The sequence below is a fragment of the Phaseolus vulgaris genome, chromosome 6 (assembly GCF_051622355.1).
Source record: "Phaseolus vulgaris cultivar YP4 chromosome 6, ASM5162235v1, whole genome shotgun sequence".
NCBI classification, from domain to species: Eukaryota; Viridiplantae; Streptophyta; class Magnoliopsida; order Fabales; family Fabaceae; genus Phaseolus; species Phaseolus vulgaris.
In genome coordinates, this window is record NC_143503.1 from 30,881,036 (window position 1) to 30,901,526 (window position 20,491).

Below are 20,491 nucleotides of genomic sequence, written 5' to 3' on the forward strand. Positions count from 1 at the left end.
ACGTAATTTGATTTCTTCAATTTTTTATCAAATAATACACCTTAGTAATCATCCAATTACGAAAAATAAATATACTCTTCAAGATTATAAAAATAGCATTCAGTTTATAGAATAATCAAATAACACTATTCTATTAAATAATAGTAATTTGTTCCGTGATAAAAAGAATTCTTTAATTTTAATGTTTTATAAAAAAATATTTAAATTTAAAAAATTTAGGAGAAATGAAAAAGTTATTTATACTTTTTTTAAAAATAGGTTAATTGATTAGTTATCTTTCGGTCTATTAATGTTAGAGTGGCAACATCTGCGGCCGACATGAAGGAAAAAACAAAGAGAAGGTGAGGGCATTATGGTAATTCCAAAAACCTTGGAGCTGTTAGCATTAGTAGCAAATCACTAACCGCACTCTCTATCTTGAGTTTTACTCAAGTGACCAACATCAACTATGATGCAACAACATTAACTCATTCACATCTCTTGTCTTTTCTTTGTTGTCCTTCATCCTCCAACTCCAAACATTCACACCACCCTCTCTCTCTCTTCCCAAAGGTAAAGTGTGTGTCTCGCTTTGTTTGGGATCAGCATTTTGTGTGGCATGTTAGAGCCAAGATTCAGTGGTGTCCTTTACCTGTGGCTTCTGTGTGGGACTGTGGTTCCAATGGTGGAATCAGCCATAGGGGTCAACTGGGGTACCATTTCTTCTCACAGGCTGAAGCCAACCACTGTGGTTGATCTGCTGAGGGAAAACAAGATCTCAAAAGTGAAGCTCTTTGAGGCAGACTCTGATGTGTTGAGGGCTCTCATGGGGAGTGGCATTCAAGTGATGGTGGGGATCCCCAATGAGATGCTGCCCCTTTTGAGTTCCTCCCCTTCTGCTGCTGATTTGTGGGTTAGACAGAATGTTTCTGCTTATGTGGGTAGAGGGGGTGCTGATATCAGGTGCATATCCAATCCCTTTCTGTTTCAAAATCTCAACTTTTGTTTGTTAGTTACCTTCAGAATGTCTGAGATTTATTTCCAAGTGGTGATTGTTTAAACGGGAATAACCCAATATTTTATTTTGATAAAAAAAAATGCTGATAAGGAATGTTTTCTATTGACTGTTATATTTTTAAAAGAGATAGTGGCTGGATTAAGTATCTGGTAGACTAGTCCTTAATAATACATGGCAACCATTGAATATTTTTTGGCAAGTCTTGTTCAAACAATAATAATATGTTGATTTTTAATTATTATATTGAAAGTCATATCTATGTGATTTTCAATTGGTTCACAATGTAATTGTATCAAAATTAAAGTCTTGTTCAAAGAATTTGTTTTTGCCATTAGGGTGACAAAAAGGCAACATTGGAGGTTGTCCAGAGAGATCTTATGCTAAATAATATTTTTGAACCTTTTGTTTTTAATTTCTACTAGCTTTTCAACTTTTGTACCCTGTGTATTACAGGTATGTTGCTGTTGGAAACGAGCCTTTCCTTTCAGGTTATAATGGTCAATATCAGAACTTAGTGATGCCCGTAATACTCAATATACAACAGTCTCTAGTGAAGGCAAATCTTGGTGGTTATGTAAAACTAGTTGTCCCTTGCAATGCAGATGCTTATCAGTCCTCAGCACTTCCTTCCCAAGGGGCATTCCGGCCTGAACTGACCCAAATCATGACTCAACTTGTTCAGTTCCTCAACTCAAATGGTTCCCCATTTGTTGTTAATATCTACCCCTTTCTTAGTCTTTATGACAATAAAGATTTCCCACAAGAGTATGCATTTTTTGAGGGAACCACTCATGCTGTTCAAGATGGTTCCAATGTTTACACTAATGCATTTGATGGAAACTATGACACTTTAGTTGCTGCCCTCATTAAGCTTGGATATGGTCAGATGCCTATAGTCATTGGAGAAATCGGTTGGCCCTCTGATGGAGCCATTGGTGCAAATACCACTGCTGCAAAGGTTTTCAATCAAGGCTTTATCAATCACGTTGCAAGTAACAAAGGGACCCCCTTGAGGCCAAATGCTCCACCTATGGATGCTTATCTTTTCAGTCTGTTTGATGAAGGAGCTAAGAGCACACTTCCTGGAAACTTTGAAAGACACTGGGGGATATTCTCTTTTGATGGACAGGCAAAGTATCCGCTAAACCTTTTACTTGGGAACAAGGAATTGAAAAATGCAAGGAATGTTGAGTATCTTCCATCTAGATGGTGTGTGGCAAACCCCTCCAGTGATTTGACAAATGTAGTAAACCATATGAGACTAGCCTGTAGTGTTGCAGACTGCACTACCCTTAACTATGGTGGTTCATGTAATGAAATTGGTGAGAAGGGAAATGTATCATATGCTTTTAACAGCTATTATCAGCTACAAATGCAAGATTCACGTAGCTGCGAGTTTGATGGGCTTGGTATCGTTACTTTCCTAGATCCTTCAATCGGTGATTGTCGTTTTCTTGTAGGCGTTACAGATAAAGGCACAGATTCATCTTCGTCTCAAACAACATATCAGTGGTGGATTCTGTTGTTAGTTCTGATTTTACATGGGATTTTTCTGCTTCCAATGTGACATAGGTTTCATTAGTGGGTTTTTGATGGTCCCCTCTTCTTAGACTATTAGAACTAGAATAGCTGATATACTATTTAACCTAAGAAATATTCAAAAGATTCATGGTTTGTAGCCCAGCATATGATTAAGTCATTGTATCATATCAGAGACGGTATAAACACTATCACTTTGTATTGAATATTACACATATTTATTTTATATATGTTCTGGTGATTCCTATTCAATTAATTGAATGGATCATAATATAATTTTTTTAATTCACCTCTTCTGGAAGAGCAAGAGCATCATGCATTACAGTTTGCATTTCTGGCAAGCACTGAATTCAAATCTTTCTGACATTTAGTATCTATCTGCCATTAAATTGTTTAGTTTATAGGATATACTTTAATTCAATCTAGGGATGGATAAGCTTTTACCTTTTCCCTTTACATACTTTCTCACTTTGGAGTCATCCATCCTTTTTATTTCAGTTTAAAGGAAGTACTGTACTGTGTCAATAAGTTATACCACGAAATCATTCTACAACGCATAGGAAGGAATAAGACTATTAGTACCCTTTGAAAATTCCTTGGATAGATGATGAAGATATCTGTAAAAAAGAAAAATTACTAGCTTTATTTGTAGTTTTTATCACAATTTATTGTTATAAAACCAATATCTCCCCATTTATATTTTTCCTCTTTCACAAAGGGGATCAGTGAAAGTTAATCTTCCAAATAAATACATTTGAAATCTTTCAGTTAATTTTAGTGCAGGAAGCAATTCTCCTTTCTGTGTTACATGAATCTCCCCATCGTCCTTCTTTAATAGAGCCTTGGCATTTGCCAAAAATCCCTTCAGCAACCTTTTGTTCAACCTGTAGTAATCCATGTCCATTCTCAATAGATGAAGAACAAATTCTACTTAAAGCAAACGTGTCTCCATTGTCCTTGCGATGGTGTACTAGACAAGAATACATGCACCAATAAACTCCCGTGTTATCTTAATTTTGTCAAAATTAAACACAACTACATGATGACCAAGGTCAAGCATCGGTTCCAATAAATCCACTCTTGAAAGGAAAACCAAAGGGTTCACTTGGTTTAGTTGGCTATTTTTCTTCTTTTATTTTGTTCAAATAACTCACCAAGGTCAAGCATCGGTTCCAATAAATTCCCACTTTCTGCATACTATTTTTTGTTATTTTAATTAACAAAACAGCTTCAAGAGAGAATATCCTCCTACTTGCTAACTTTAGAGGAGGAGCCTTGTCTAAAATTTGTGTCACCATACACATTTGCCTGAATTTAGGAAGTAGAGAAGCAAACTATACAGTACAATGAATAATAAACATGAAAAGAGTAGAAATATGTTTCAATTTTTTCACAGATTATTCTCTTTTCCTTTTTCAAGCAAAGCTCCGACACAATTACCAAAACAGCTGCATGGCTGGAAGTTGCTGCTAGCAATGACAATAAGTTGACACTCATACTCTTTTGTCTCTGTTACAGTCATAGAATGAAGTTATTGATGAACAAAACCAAATATTTGAAACTAATAACAACCTCAATCAAGCCTGCATGTAGAAGGAATATGATCACTAACAAAATCTAATAACTAAAAAGAAAAAGCTACTGAGAAAGGAAACATAACTGGATCTCGCAGTGGCTTTCTCTGGGTATATAAAGCCAGCATGTGGGAAGTTATACACAATGGGATTGAACCTCTGGTCTAGAGAAGAAAATGCTGACACATTTCCTTGAACCTCTTTCTTCAAGTTCCAGCACATTGCTGAGTCCATTACAGTACTTCTTCCCAAAGTCATCTGCAAAAACAAAAACAAAAAAACAAAAGACTATGAAAAGGGTATGATGGAAAAGGGTCCAAGATTGAATCTTTCCATGTCCATGGGTGAAAAGAGACGGAAAAGTGAATAGTTTGTTTGATGGGGTTGACCGTGGGAATCGAGGGAAGTGGCAACGAGGTTGTGGGCAGAACCAAAAGCCCTGGCCAAACAAAGAGAAAAAGAAAAGTCACCCTCCCCAACAAAGAGAATCATATATGCTTTGATGAGTAATGCTTTTTCCATTTCTCTGCCTTTGCTGATTCTTCATCCTTTAACTGTGAGTCTTGATCATAATCATCAGCATAAAGATTATCATCATAAACCCTCTCTATATGTATGCAGCCTGCAATAACAAATTCTCCCCCAAAAAATCAAGACAATTCCCTGCTTCATCACAACTTACTACGATACATGCATAAAAATTACTATAATATAGTTTTTTAAGGGATAAAATACGTTTCTATTTTTTTTCTTCATTTTTCTAAATTTAAATATATTATTTTATCTAAAGATATTGTAATTTTTTATAAAAAAATAAAATAAATTTCAAAAATTTTAGAAATAACGAAATCATATGACAATTACTTATTTAAAAAAAGTTTTTCATGATTTTTAAACATGAACTAGCCTAAAAAAATAGGTCCCTCGAGACATAAAACTAATCATGCATATAATAGGTATAAAAAAAAGTCAAAAGCCTTTCCAAAAATAAATCATAATTATAATTTTTTTTCGTAACAAAATATAAAGTAAACTAAAATATTGATTATTTTTATTTTTTTAATTTTACACATATAGTTATTATTAATAATAAATGTTGATATTCATTATTAAAATTTCAAATTGAAGTATAATATACAAATTTTATAAAAAAAAATAATATTAGTGTATTTTAAATACTAAAAATAATTTTATAAATACCAGTTTAACCTCAATTAAACCATTAAATCTTAATTACACTTTTTGACAGGTTTATGGTTTAATTTTAAAACCATTTTTTTAGATTGGAATTAAACTTTTCATGGGAAGACCTATTACATAAAAATAAATTATTATTTTCATAAAAAGAAAAATCTACTTTGCATCTTCTAACCCAACAACAAATTTAAATTTTCACAATTTCTAGTCCCGAATCGAGCTCATTTGTATTAATTTGGTTCAAATAATTTTAGAATTAGTTATTATCAATACCATTAATGGAATTTATTTGAAAAATCCTTCTGCATAAACATTTAATTCATAAAAATTAAAAAAATAAATCTCCATATTGTTGAAATCCAATTTTAGAGAAGCTAATAGAAAATAAGTTCTACAAATTAATTCATGCAGATAATTATGCTTAGTAGTTCCGTATTAGAGTGTCTATTCCATAGAAACTTTCTCAATGAATCTATAGCCTCTTTCTGTCAAACCATAGGCATATACAAGATCCATCCATGGTCTTGAGCATGCAAAATTCATCCATAAGTTCTACAGTACACCACCTCTGTACAGCCAAGTAGGAAATATGACTAGAAACTGATAACCAATATAAACATGGATTCATTAAAGTTTTACACAAGTTGTAAAGTTTGAAAACTGTTCCACGTGCTACATATCTCCTACACGCCAAACCTGCCCCAAAACATGAAAATGCCCATGAGAAGTATACCAGTTACTGCATCAATGCATAAAACGAGAATACTCACTCATAAGTTCTTGCATTATTAGGCTCTACATTGGCTGTCTAAGCTTCGCAAGCTCACTCAATGAATCTTCAAGAACTTCCCTCTGAACGTTTCTCTTACCCTGAAATACATACATACCATGAGATGGCATCTTCATTGATACCCAGTTGACATAATATTCTTTATAAGAAGTAGTACTGAAAACACAGTCTCTAATACACTCTGTTGAACATTCTTAATTGGTTGAAATTTAAGAAAAAATAATGTATTACTAGCAATTTTCGCTTGGTCACCAATGTAGCTTTGGATTAAAAATCAGTCAGTGACATTCTATCAACACTGGGCTAAAACAGCCAAACTCCTTATGACTTCCTACATATATTTAGTTAAATTATCATCAATGTATCCAAAATCAAAATGACACCTACCCTATTCGAAGATTGTTGGTCTAAAATGAAATCAATTTTTCAACTACTGTTTCTTATTCAAAGAAGACCTCTTTTTTTTTCTTAATAAACACTTATCCATGAGTAGTGAAAAAACCTTATTACATGATTAAGAAAAACAACCTTAGCCTTCGTCCACTAATGATTTCAATGAAAGAAACAGAAAATGCTCCATGCCATACCTTCAATGGTGGGAGAAGAGCAAAAACTTCATCAATAGTTTCTGGGCATACATTACCAATCACACATATCTGCAGTGGGTAGTGATGTCAAGAAAGTTAGATAGCACATAAGAACAAAGAAACAGTAATAAGATGGTCTATATCATACCTCACTGTCAGTGAGACCATTATTTGCAAGAGGTCTGATATTTGAGTCAAGAGATGAACATCAACATTTGTGGAGAAAAGAGAGCAGAGTGACACAAAGCATAACAGCAATTAATTACATATATCCACGTGAATAAAGTAAAAAAAAAAAAACACAGCCGGCAGTCATATAACAATAGATGCATAGACAAACGCCAGAGTGGAAAATTAAGGATACTCAAGAACGTGTCTAACAGACTGTGCATTTGTATACTTGCTATTGTTTTTGGCATACTGCAATCCCTTTTCAAATGGCCTATACAGGACAAAAAAGAGATTCAGATCACTTAAATAGATTTTCTACTCTAATGATCACGATCATTTTCAATAAAAAAAAAGCTTGTGTCTCCCTCACGTGGGCATTTTGATATTTGAATCTCTAGATAACATGATCATTTGGTCCTGAATTCCTTGTAAAACATCCGCAGCCTCACAGTCCATAAGGCACTTGATATTTTCTGGTAGTTCTGCATGTCACCCAAGAAATAATACTGTTGATAATTAAACAGAGGAAAAGTATGGTTTCATGCAATACAGAATAAGTTCATATGGTCGCTTAACCTAGATGGTTAAATCACAAGGTGAGTGTAATACAAGTACAAATTAATAATATATTGATTCAAAAAAATTAACAGAAGAAACACATAAGGTGAAGAAAAGCACCAACTTTGATCCACTCTTTGTTCTGATGATTGCGAGTCTTTTGACTGAGAGCTCTTCCCACCATTTGCAACCTTATCGCCCTTTCCTCCTTCAATAAAATCACCATGAAAAAAAAAACAGCAGTCCAGTAAAAGGGAGCATGATTAAGAGAGTAAAAGAATAACCAGCAATAAATTTAAAGATTATGTTGAAGATGTGCTCAAGATGCAACGTTACCAAACTGATGAATACAATAAGAACTTCAGGAATTACACTCTCACCTTTTCCACCAGATTTTAGTGAAGAGTGTGAACTACTACTTATTCCAGATTCATATGGACCTATAATAGAAAATCAAGCAATAATTTCAGTAAGGCGATTGCACAAAGAAGCTTTAGTATTTCCATCACTGAGAAGCAATACAACGATGTAGAATAATGAAGCTAACCATCTTTAGAAAACTGAACCCTCCTTCCCTTCGCTGATTTTGTTGCACTGTCATCTTTCCCTTTCATGGATCCTAGTCCTAGCAGGGAAAAAGCAGAAAAAAAAAATCATCAGTTAAGTGTTTAAATCACAAACTGGTTTTAAACATTACCACCCATCATGTGCTTCTGATTAATGAAGGCAAAATGAACACAGGTGTTAAGTTATCCAAACAGAATCCCATATCAATAATCAAAAGAAACTAAAATATTTAGGGTCATTTGGTTTCAAAACACGTTTTCTGTTTTCATCTTGTATCTTCCTTTTCTTAATTATAAAAATAACCCCCATTGAATTATTTGGTCCTACTCGGTATCAATGGGATCAGGGATACTTCCAGCAAGAAATATATCGAAGAGTTGGTGCCTTAATTTCATTTTGTCCTCTATTTTCAAAAATTTGTATACGAAATAATGAAATCAACTTCTTATTATTGTCATTTGTCTGTTTTCACTGTTTCCTTAAACAACCTTTTCAATACAAAACCAAAGTGGAAACAGCACAGCATTTTTGTAATCAAACAAAAACTGAAGACACAACTTCTGTTTTCCAAACCATATATGAACCCTGAGATATAAGGGCACAAAACAACTTTTGCAAAATCAAAGGATAACGTATCAAAGACATCAACAAAAGGGGTGGGAGAAAACCCCAAGGGGTTGGGCATGCGGAGCAAACCCAAATTTTGCATCTAACAATTCACATATTCGAACCCCTCTCATCTCTCCCAAATAAGGTAAATGTAAGTATGATTGTAAGCTCTTTAAACCCCATCTCTCTCCCTAAATTTTATTAATAAAAAAAGAAGCGTGGGCACAGATACATTTCAATAAAAAAAATCAGTTCCACCATATGATATCTGACAACCGATTAAACATCATAATTTTCCAAGAGACCACCAGCATCAACATCAGTCCTAGGTGTCAAAAGACCCAAAATCCGACCCTATATTTGTGCATGTCAACCCAATACACCAGTCAGAAAATTCAAAACTCCAGGGAGAAAACCAAATACCCAGAAGAAAAAAAGACAAAAAAGAAAATCAAAACTTCAATTGAGGGTAAAACAGAAAGCAATGGAATGTCTAATCCAATACATACCCCCTTTGCTTAACAGAGAACCGCCCTTTCCTCCTTTCTCCGACATCGCAAAGACTCGCTTCACCTACAAAATTTCAAGCAGAGAACAATGCAGGTAAAACAAACAGCCCAATGATCGGAAAAGAAAGTGCTGTTGGAGGGTTCAGTGTAACTGGGAACGTTACTGAATTCCGATTTTGAAAAAGAAAGGATTTTGGCAACATGTAAGACAGTTTTACTCGGAACATAAACATGGGTTAGTCACGAAAGTTATGGTAAGCTTCACTTACCACAGAATGGGCAAAGATGGTGAGGGAGGAGAAATGGGAACAGGGGATGAAGAAGAAGAATAAAATGAGAATTTGACTAAAGCCTCAATGTATTATAAAAGGGCATGTAGGTCTTTTCAAACTTGCTTCTACAGTTCCAGGTGGCACTATTTTTATATCAATTTTATCTCTAATTTATTTTATTTAAGTCTCACTCTATTATTTGTAAATTGTAATGAAACCTTTTCAATGGTTTTATGAGATTTATATCTTAATAATTTTTATTTACATTTAAATTTTTCATAACTTAATAATTTTTATTATTATAACTTATAATTTAAAATTCCATGTCAATCAGCGTAATTTTAATAAAACTTCTTATCAGCTCTACATAAATATTATAGAATATATTATGAAAATTTAGTCATTTGATTTATACAATTTTTTTTCTAAATTATCTTGTATATTACTATTTCATCCAAAAATAAATCACATAATCGTTAACTTTTGCACACATACTTGGTACAACTTTTTTTTTTAATATCTCATGCATTAAATTACTATATAAAAGACAAATTAAAATATATTTTAAAGAAATTTTTGTTTTTTTTTTAATTTTGTAATTACAATAGTAATAATAACTCGTATTATTTATTGATTTAGTCTATTTTATTTATTATTAATTGATGATGTGGCATAAAATATCTTGTTATTAAAAATATATGCCATAATGACATGTAATTTTATATATCATCTTATTATTTTAAGACAAGATGCGATAGAGAAAATCATAATAGTAAAATTATTTGAATGATAAAATAAAAATATTGTATAAACCATTTACTTATTTAATATAAAAATATTTTTACAAATTAGTATTGATTATTTTTATGGTGTTTTGGAATATTATGTCATTTATACAAATGAATATTTAAAATAATCATAATTTATAATTTCTGAATTTATAACTGGTTTATAAAGTAAAATATGCAAAAACATTATAATGTAATGTATGGATTCACAACCTATCTTACATATATCATATTTACAACACATAAACTAATAAAAGAAATACAAATGAGTTGGAAAACTAGATGAAAAATCAATCGATAAATAAACTTATAATAAAATGAATATCCTATATTTTTATAGAAATAGAAGGTGTAAATTAGAGTGTTCATTATTATATAATTTATAAATATTACAAATAGAATTCATTTATATATATACTTTATATTTTTAGTTGAGTGTAATGTTTGACTTATTTACTCTTCCGCGGGCTTTCCATCGCCAATATAGAAGAGTTTTTCACCTCATGATAAAGTGTATGAAAGTTTTAATAGGTTTAAAATAAAATCTTTTAAGGACTATTTGTCCTGTGTCAGAGTGTTCCAGAAATGTTTGCGATCAAATAAATAGCTCCACGAACGAATGAATCGTATCGAATTAGAAAATGGAAAGGTTTGTATAAATTATACCCTTCATTATCACTTTGCGAAAAATCGTTAGGTATCAATATGTTAGATACCTGTAACTCGATTGGTGAAATAGTATCTCTCTTCGATGATTAAGAATATCATTTTCTATCTGATACCTTTGAATTCCATATTCAAAGTTGCAATTGAATAGATTTAATACATTTCTTATATGTAAACATGGGTGTTATATTGGATTTGAATCAGATTTCGAATCTAAGAGACTTATATGCGGAATATCTAAATAATATCTAATTAATAGATTTATTTTTAATTACTTTTAATCTTTAGTTAATTGCTTACTTGATGCATTCAACGGTAGCCATTATAGAGGTGAGTGATTATTTTTCTTGAAATGCACGTGTTGCTAATCATTATTTAGGAACAACAACAGAGAATTATTATATTTGTTATTGATGTTTATTTTTATTCTTGTTATTATTTTTATTGTTATCATTATTTAAAATAATAATAATAATAATAATAATATATTACTAAGATTTTTCTTTATTATTACCTATATAAAAAAAACTACCATTCAAGAAGATTAAAAAAAAACCTATATAAAATCCAAAGAGAGATAATAGAAAGTGAAATGTTGGTTTTAACAGTTGAAGAGAGAGGAGCTAGAACCTGCAATATTTTGAAGCAAAAGTTCTTAACTCTGTATCTAAGCTAAGTGATGTCTTTCTAGCTCACCAGAACCATCTACATAGCCATAATGGCAAATATATTTCTATCCAAAATTTCCTGTTGCTATCTATCAAAATATTCTCTACCTTCTATCCTCTTCTGCTTTCCTTCCTAATCAATAATAGTTCATTTATTCCATATACAAACCTTATCTGCCCAAAATGGAAGGCAAAGTTCAATTCAATGATAACAAAAAAACAACTCAGTTCCATTTCAACCATATCTCTTCCACCCCTCTCAAGGGAAGCATCAGCATTTTCAGTAAGACCAAATAATTTGACACAGATGTTGTAGCTGCCTCAAACATCATCAACTTGTGAGTGAAATACAAAACTGGGAAAAGTAGTTGTAATATCTCTGCAAAGAAACAATTTGAGAGATGTTAGATGCTTAAGCTTTGTAACACAATGTTAATCAATGTTCAACCAAACACTGTATGCATAGTGTGGATAGCAAGATTTGATTCTATTAGTAAGAAGAAGAAACTCACTTAAGATACTGAAGAGTCATATTTCTAAGAAGGGAAGGATGTCGCAAGACAAGGTTTCGCCACTCTTCCTTGTCAATCTTCCCATCATGTTTTGTATCAGCTTCCTCAAATGTCTGAATAGTTTTAGCAATGTTAGTGACAGCTGAATGGAGAAGATTGTAACAGCAAAAGAATGACTTGGTATGCCATAATCATCAACGTCAACAATAACATGTTTAATGTGCTTTATCTAGCAACGAAATGAAGTACAAACTTGAAACTTTTGGCCATACATTATTTTCATATACGCTTATTTTCAAAAGCATGCATGCACTAAGTATAACTGATATGTTTTATAAAGAGGGAAAGAGATAATAAATTTCACACACACTAACAAAGGGCCAAGCATAAATTGAAACGAAAGAAATATCAAAAGAAGAACTTATTACTGCTTCAATATTCCTAGACTTATGAATACAAGATTAGAAATATACATTGAAGTTATCAGATAAAGAAGTACCTTGTCAATAATGCTTTCAATCACATCATCTGCAAGATTCATGCCAGCTTCAGATAGAGTAGCCACCACCATTTGTTTTAACTATACATAAAAAATGAGCATATCTTATACATGCACATGTTGATTCCAAAAGCATGTTGGAACAAACAAACTCCAAGGAACAATGAAACAAATTACAAAAACTTAATCTTTGATTCAAAAACATAATTTTATTTTCCTTTGTAATTAATTTCTAGGAAGACCTTTCAAGTTTGAGCTTATGCAAAAAAAAGAAATAGTAGTCCTACATGGTGAGTGACCAAAACTCCGTTTATTCAAACCTCATAAGAATAAATTAAATTACCTCCTGTCTCTGAATAAATCCTTGGTGTTTGAGATCATACAATTGGAATGAAACTGCAAAAAGGGGAAGTTAGGAATCCCCAACAAGCATATAAATACCAATAACAGATAACTATAATTCTACAAATATACTATTTCCTTTCTAATCCTTAATAACTGTTGCTGGCTAGAAGATATTTAAAATCTTAATAAATATTAGTTGCTTACACTCAATCTTATCATTAACTGATGCATTGGGATGAAAGACAGAGAGAGCAAGTGCAAACTCTTTGAAATCAAGTATCCCATGGTGCTTTGTGTCAAACAAGTCAAACACCTGCAAAATTTAAACAATAAAAAATCATGAATGGGGGAAAATACATTTCTAAAAAGGGGTCATATCAAATGTATATGACATGTAACTAAGTTCAAAGTAACTGGATCATGACATCACCCAAATAACAAACTATAGCTAAACTGTATTGGAACAGTTGAATTTTTCCAAAAAATCATCAAACTACTTTATTAGTTTTGTATAATTTTTATTCTCTTCCTTGAATTGGAAAGGTTAAAAGAATTTAAAGACAACACCACAGGAAATTAAAGCTTTTACATACCCTATCCGCAAATAAGCTCTCTTTCTTTGTTGTCTTGAATAAGGCCAACTGAAATTCATCCTGCCATGTAGAACACAGCACTTGTTATTTTATGGATATGACAGAAATAATTCCATTGTTCAAAGAGGTTGAAAAGACAAATATAATTATAAAAACATTATGGAAGCACTGAGCATAATACGAGATTACCAACCTTAGTAATTAGTCCATCATCAATTACTGCACTGCTGATCTTCTTGAATAGTTCATACAGTGCTTCAATCTCACTTACACTAACTGCATTGAAAATAAAACAAGTTAGGTTCTAAGTCTTAATAAAAGCATTAGTAGAATACTAAAGGTTATACAGATCCATTTCAATATAACATCCGAGTCTTTAAAGGCCTCTTCTTTATTATCACTCATACATCCTAAAATCTTACTGTATACTAGAAACTTCTAAGAACTGATTTGATGCTCAATAATCTAAGACCACCCTTTAGTGTTTACAGCCAAAACTATGTAACCAATCAAATATTTTCTGTCAATGCCTTCTACATGAAAGCCAAGAAAGAAAAATCCACAACAAGATTCAAGGATAATAGGAGAGATAAGAGAGCAAATAGATGCAGGATAATAATGATAGCTAGTATTTTAGCTCGTGCATGGCACCTCCCAAGGAGGGAGGGAATAATTTTTTGCTACTTGTGAAAATAGTGTGTGAAATGCACCTCCAAGGAGAGAGAAGAGAGTGTTAAAATGCTTAATCTAGTGAGTGAGACTTTCACTCTCAAGTTGAAACACTATGTAGAATAGGAATAGATTGGAGCAAATCCAATTATCCAATTTCTGCTAATTTGCAAATACTATATACGAAGTTGAAGCAAGATGATTCGCTAGTTTGTTTTGTTGTGAACCAAAGTCCAAATATCATAAAATGGAGAAAAATAGGGCGACAATAACATACACACTGTTTCTCTAGCAAGTGCTTCTGGATGTTGTAAGCCTCTAGGCTGCTGCTGGATCAAATCAGCATTACAAAAGTTTATCACAGCAGTATACAAATGCTTTAATCCATCAAAGCACTGCGCCATGATCTTCTCCAGACGTCAAAACATTCCATTGCTAGAAATCCCCACAAAAAAAAAATAACATCAATAAAATATGCTTGTATCATGAAAGAAAAACAACATAGCACTTAATAAAGAAAACAAGTTAACTTTTTCAACTAAAATAACCAAACACACAGAAAGATAGAAACAAAGGGAATAACTGTACAAAAACTTATGGTGAACTTTTCATATTATCACCTACATTTTCTCAATCCAGGTTGTCTCTCCACATGCTCATGGACAAAGGATTTAGGGTGAAAGAATTGATTAATTAAAATGAGAAGTAAAATGAAAAGTTATTTCATATTAGTCACGTCATAAAAAAATTATTTGTTGAATTTTAATAATCATATTTTAGATACGATTTCAGGAATGAAAAGGATGGAATTTTTCTACAGTACTAGGCTTCATAAAAATATTGAAGGGCATTGATATACACATAATGATTAAAAAAGAAACAAGGAATGCTCCTTTATGCAGGTGAGAGAAAGAAGCAGAGGAAGTGCCACACTACTCCTCGCCAAGGTTTTATAGTTTCATCTCAAGCACTACCATACCACCAATTCACTATGTTTATGAGTACACATAGGAATGCAAACAAAATGTCACAGAAAACAATTACCAATAATATATTCAAACATCATTGCAAATAACCTAAGCATAAACATGGTATCTAACCTTACAAAACGACAAGCAATAGAATAGAAGAACTAAACACTGTAATATATAATGTTTTAATACTTAAAGCTCACATATATAATTTTCCTCTGAAATGTCCCCTTTATTCCATCACCACTTGCACACTAAGACAAGAGGCATGGACAAAGAGAAGGCATATAAGATAGACAACTTCGAGGGTTTCCTTCCATCTAAGAGGAGAAGACAATCATATAGTAAAACAACAAATGCATCTATAATTGGTATAACTACAAGTAAATGTTTGCTCAAATCCTGAAATACCAGCCAAAACCAATAGAATCATAAATTATCTAATTCACATTCCATTTCAGCAATCATTCAAGGAAGCCTTCCACCTACCTTCAATCATCACATGAATTATTGAATTTAGTATGCAATTACTCATACAGTCAATCCGAGAAACAAAAAAAAAATGTCATTCCATATATCGAAAAATTGATGTGCATAATATTTCCATAGAACAAATTTCTGGTTTCACCATCCAGAAAGTTATTAGTCAAGGAGCGTACTCATTTTCTTTCTTGATAATTCAAGAAGTGAAGAAAGCATCTTTGTGCCAGACCTACCATAGACACAGTAGATAGTAGGAAAACAGTCCCATATTCCACCCTTTTAAAAGACAAATAGTTTAGCAATACTTAGCTTTCATTACTTAAAGCTTCCACACCCATCAAACAGATTCACCCAATTCCCCTTTAAACGAATATTCTACAACCACATCATGTAAAGAAGAAATCTCGATAAACTAAGCCAAAAAACTAGGTGATCACAGTTATTGAAAAAAAAACTAGAAACGACTAATCAGAAAACCAGATAAATGGAAAATCACAGTTTCAATAAGACAGCACAAAATTCAAAATTCACGTTTCTTTACATGCATAAACAAGGCAAGAAAGACAAAAACATCGTGAAACTACACGAGGCCCTGAATTGAATCCACTGAAATTTCAAAATGGCATTTTTGAAAAGCATTTTTTTTAAAAAAGAGTGACACGAATACTGTAAAATTAAACAGAATCGTCTTCTTCTTGGATTACTGAATAAACAACACACAATTAACCAACAAAATAAAAATAAAACTTGCAAATGATGGAGAAGAAATACTGCATAAGTGAGTGAAAATGGAGTACTGGTTTACCTTTGAGAAAAAACAGAGAAAAGAGAAGGAGTAGACATGTTTTTTCTTTAGGTGCTATACTATGAAAACTAAATTAGAGGAGTGTGTATACTTATATTTATTTGACCGGTTGTTTCAGGTTTTTTTTTTTTTTTTTTTATGGTTTTTTAATAGTAACCACCTTTCCAACTACTAAATGTTTCTGGTAACAGTAATCATTCTCTAATATATTCGATCGATGTATTAATTACTATGAAATAATTTTGAGTTCATAATTTCAGTATATATTTGTATAAATTTATTTTAAATTAGAAAATAATACATTTTTACATTATTTGTATAAAAAATATAATCAACAAAAAATCACATTATAAGAATGATTATTATTTATACCAAGGATTCCTACTATTTTTATAATTTTTTTTTCTATTTTATCTTTATATTAATATTTTACATATTATTTTATTTTTAATTATTTTACTATTTTATAATTACTTATATTAAAATTAAAAAAAATATATTAAATTTGAATATTTTTTTACCGTTTGTAACCACTATTTTAGACAATTAATTACTGATTTTAGCAAATCGGTAAATACTAATATAAAACTAAAAAAATATAAATAATAAATTTTGAATAGGAAAAAATTGTGTTTTTTTTCTTTTGATAACTGTTTTTTTTAAATTAATATACTGTCAAAATTTTTTTTTTCATGTCTTCATCTCTTAGAAATTATAATTTTTATCTTTTCTTATTATTCTGTTTACGGTTACTAAATCCCATGCTATATATTACATTTTTATTATTTGTATATAGTAGAGATTTAAGTAAAATTTCATAAATATAATTTATTTTTTTATAAAATTAGTAAATTTAAAATTTAGTTTTATTAATATAAATAATTAAATTGCATTATTTTTACTTAAAAATTCAAAGAATTTAGATTCTGTCAATAATCTGAATAAACGACAAATTGTAAGTAAATTAATATTTAAAATCAAATAAAATATTATTATGTGTATTTATAATTTATTTTAATAAATACGAATATATTATATTCATATATAAAAATGATTCATTTTTATAAATAAATTTTAAGGATGATATTATAGTTTAGTTTTGTTTTAAAAATTGATTTTCCAAAACAAAATTATATAAATAAACATATATAAATTATTTAGCTTTTCTGTATCTCTTACTGAAAATCTGTGATTCCAAACAACTTTTTGTTTTTTCTCCACTTTCATTATGCCTTTTTATTTATTTTATTTTACGTTGTAATTCAATTTTTATTTTTCTCATGAAAATCAAATAATACCTAATAATTTACTTTTTTAATCTTGATAAAAATATGCAAATAAAAAAATAATAAAAAATTTTTGTAAATTTTTAAAATTAAAATAATTATTAATGATATGTTTTATATAATTTAATTATTGTTTTAATTTAATTAATAAAGATATTCGTTAACAATATTTTTTTTTAATTATACCCTTAAAAATATTTCAAATATTAATCTTTATTTTTATTTGGTCTTTCCTGTAAAAAATAATTTAATATTTTTATCTTAAAAAAGAATATATACATATATATAATTTAATATTAAAAAATACAAATATACATATATTTATATTTTATTTAAATAAATATTGATAATATATATAATAATAATAAAAATATAAAAAATGGGATACATGTGAAACTTTCTGCTATTATTATTATTATAAAGAAAGTTATTTCTTTGAGATGAGTTGTGTTTGTAGATAACTAAATTTTGTAATCCACCAACTTGACAGAGTGACACAATTGTAAGTGAACTATTTTCTGAGAAAATAAAATAATTAAAAATGTATTAGTAACTTGTGTGGTGGAACTACCTTATTTTATATTTATATTTTATTAGTTATTTATGCACAAAATATTAAATGAGAATAAAAATAGTTAATGTCTTAATATTGTCTGTTTTTACATTTTTTAAATTTGTCAATAACAAACATTAAATTGTATAAAGGATAATAAATATATATCAAATGAAAGTGTAAAAATTATGCAATGCCCTGAAAATGATTTTAAAGTATTTAATATTTTAGAATGTAGTCAAATTAAAATAATATTAATATAATTTGTTATAAATGTATGAAATATTAATTTAATGTGACAGTTATCTTACATTACTGATAGTATTTATTAATGTGTAAGTACTATATATGCAGGGGGGGAAATAGGACTAGTCTCATTTGTTTTAAATAATTTTAAAGTAAAAAATAACACAAAAATATATAAAAAAAAATACATTTAATTTTTTTTTAAAAATCATAACAAATAATTAATTATTTAAAAAAAGTAATGATTAGATGGTTAAAATCTGAAGTGATTTGACTTCTCTCTTTTTAACTAAGTATGCTTCTGACTGATTAAAACGTCTATGTATTATTAAATCGAGTATGAAATTTAAAAATGAGATCCATCATTAAATTTATAAGAAAATTATAGTATTTCTTTAATATAACCATTGTTGAATTAGGGTTTTAAACAGTATTAATTAATAAATATACATTTAATAATATATTAAATATTTACTGATAAAAATATTAAATATTAAATAACACAAAAATGTTTTAATTAAATTAATATATTTTAAATTAGTTAAAAATGCTCTGATATGTTAGTTACAGTTAGGAACTGATTTGACTTTTCTAAAATTAATATATTACGCTTTAGGGTTTAATATGTTGTCATTTTACGCTTCAATAATAAAATAAGAACTTCTATATATTCCAAGCAACAAAATAAAAAAAAATTAGATCATTATTAAATAGGTAAAAATACTGATTAATATTCATTAATAAAGCACTTGTTGAATTAGGTTTTAAAAATATTAATTAAATATATTTTAATGATAATATATTTAGTGAGATACTAACATAAAACTAATTCAGTTTTATCTTTTGATAATGTTGACTATAAGTATTTTTTGTGAAATATAAATTGTGAATTTCATAATATAGCTATCGACAACATAACTCTATTATTTTTCATAACAAAATAATGAGATAATTTTGTAAATAAAAAGTCAATACAGATTAATATAATTAATTATGATAATACTCAATTTTTAAAATTTTAACCAATTACAATAATTCTGTTTGACTTTTCTATGGACTAACTAATTCGTGATTAACCTGTTTTATTTGTAAACAAATTTTAAAATAAAGTATTATAAAAAAGTTAATATAATGATTTATCTATTTTACACCGTCGACATGATATATTCTTAAGTATTAAAAAGAAATATTTAAAATGCAAACAACCAACTAAAATACGTAATTGCTATAACACCGAAATAGTAGTTGCACATTTTTAAAGCAATCAAACTAAATTTCTCATCTTTATCTTCTTATATGCATTTATTACACACATATATAATATACCAAATTATTTATTATATATAAAGATATATACTAAATTGTTTAAGTACAAGTCTATATCTTACATTTATTAAACATTGAAAAGTTAGACAATATATAAAAAAAAATCACAAATATATTATTTTAAGATTTTAAATTAAAAGTAATATCTTATTTTCTTATACGCGTCTATTCACTAATTATTGACCTAAACTCTTTTAACATCTTTTTAAAAAAATAATAGTGATATTAATGTCAAGTTATAAAAAATATTAGAGGAGGAAAGTCTCACTAAAAAAAATACGAGTTTTGATTTGACAAAATTTAGTAATTAATATAAATTTTCATTATTTATAAATTATTTTTTGTTAATCTTTTTGTCACAAATATTACTCATAATAGTAATAAAATAAAAAAATGTGATAATAATTATATTTAAAATTAAAATATATATGTCATAAATAATTACTAAAAAATATTATATAAATAAAATTATTTTTCTTATGATAATAATATAATTAATATAAAATTTATTAAATATTTCCATATTAATGTTTATTTATTATTAGTGACAAAGTATTAATTATTACAATGTTAAAGTAGTGTAGTGTGTCACAAATTCATTCTTATATAATAAATAAAAAATTACATGTATATATCTATATTAGTGGGAAAATTATTAAATTTATATTATTTTATATTTAAAATTACAATTTTTATTTTATAAATACTATT

At 29.1% G+C, this 20,491-nt stretch overlaps 3 protein-coding genes and 1 pseudogene across 4 annotated transcripts; 1 reads left to right on the forward strand and 3 right to left on the reverse strand.

The window, feature by feature from the left end:
* Window positions 1-381: 381 nt before the first annotated feature.
* On the forward strand, window positions 382-2,792 carry LOC137832107 (glucan endo-1,3-beta-glucosidase 5). Its single transcript, XM_068640106.1, has 2 exons — window positions 382-942; window positions 1,451-2,792. The coding sequence occupies exons 1-2, from the start codon at window positions 599-601 to the stop codon at window positions 2,562-2,564; spliced, it is 1,458 nt and encodes a 485-aa protein (XP_068496207.1). The 5' UTR covers window positions 382-598; the 3' UTR covers window positions 2,565-2,792.
* Window positions 2,793-3,230: 438 nt separating this feature from the next.
* On the reverse strand, window positions 3,231-4,802 carry LOC137833138 (uncharacterized protein At4g26485-like; annotated as a pseudogene). Its single transcript, XR_016521760.1, has 4 exons — window positions 4,793-4,802; window positions 4,500-4,747; window positions 4,197-4,368; window positions 3,231-3,420 (listed from the first exon to the last, which is right to left on the reverse strand). The product of XR_016521760.1 is annotated as an uncharacterized protein At4g26485-like (transcript).
* Window positions 4,803-5,754: 952 nt separating this feature from the next.
* LOC137832108 (DNA-directed RNA polymerases IV and V subunit 4) lies at window positions 5,755-9,443 on the reverse strand. Its single transcript, XM_068640107.2, has 11 exons — window positions 9,368-9,443; window positions 9,099-9,162; window positions 7,961-8,038; window positions 7,794-7,853; window positions 7,538-7,621; window positions 7,226-7,337; window positions 7,049-7,126; window positions 6,833-6,866; window positions 6,685-6,753; window positions 6,078-6,177; window positions 5,755-6,003 (listed from the first exon to the last, which is right to left on the reverse strand). The coding sequence occupies exons 2-10, from the start codon at window positions 9,142-9,144 to the stop codon at window positions 6,103-6,105; spliced, it is 636 nt and encodes a 211-aa protein (XP_068496208.1). The 5' UTR covers window positions 9,145-9,162; window positions 9,368-9,443; the 3' UTR covers window positions 5,755-6,003; window positions 6,078-6,102.
* A 1,927-nt stretch (window positions 9,444-11,370) lies between these two features.
* Window positions 11,371-16,432, reverse strand: LOC137832109 (calcineurin B-like protein 3). The gene is made up of 9 exons (XM_068640108.2): window positions 16,370-16,432; window positions 14,388-14,545; window positions 13,635-13,717; window positions 13,442-13,501; window positions 13,053-13,161; window positions 12,847-12,899; window positions 12,504-12,584; window positions 12,005-12,117; window positions 11,371-11,871 (listed from the first exon to the last, which is right to left on the reverse strand). Exons 2-9 carry the CDS (start codon window positions 14,512-14,514, stop codon window positions 11,814-11,816), a joined length of 684 nt encoding a protein of 227 aa, XP_068496209.2. The 5' UTR covers window positions 14,515-14,545; window positions 16,370-16,432; the 3' UTR covers window positions 11,371-11,813.
* Window positions 16,433-20,491: the final 4,059 nt, after the last annotated feature.

Coding starts and splice junctions, on each gene's coding strand:
- LOC137832107 (XM_068640106.1), top strand. CDS start 599: ATGTTAGAGCCAAGATTCAGTGGTGTCCTTTACCTGTGGCTTCTGTGT. Junction 943..1,450: donor AGAGGGGGTGCTGATATCAG/GTGCATATCCAA, acceptor TGTGTATTACAG/GTATGTTGCTGTTGGAAACG.
- LOC137832108 (XM_068640107.2), bottom strand. CDS start 9,144: ATGTCGGAGAAAGGAGGAAAGGGCGGTTCTCTGTTAAGCAAAGGGG. Junction 6,867..7,048: donor TCTGTTAGACACGTTCTTGA/GTATCCTTAATT, acceptor CTCAAATATCAG/ACCTCTTGCAAATAATGGTC. Junction 6,754..6,832: donor ATGGTCTCACTGACAGTGAG/GTATGATATAGA, acceptor TACCCACTGCAG/ATATGTGTGATTGGTAATGT.
- LOC137832109 (XM_068640108.2), bottom strand. CDS start 14,514: ATGGCGCAGTGCTTTGATGGATTAAAGCATTTGTATACTGCTGTGATA. Junction 12,585..12,846: donor GATTTATTCAGAGACAGGAG/GTAATTTAATTT, acceptor TTTTATGTATAG/TTAAAACAAATGGTGGTGGC. Junction 11,872..12,004: donor ATGACTCTTCAGTATCTTAA/GTGAGTTTCTTC, acceptor GTTTCTTTGCAG/AGATATTACAACTACTTTTC.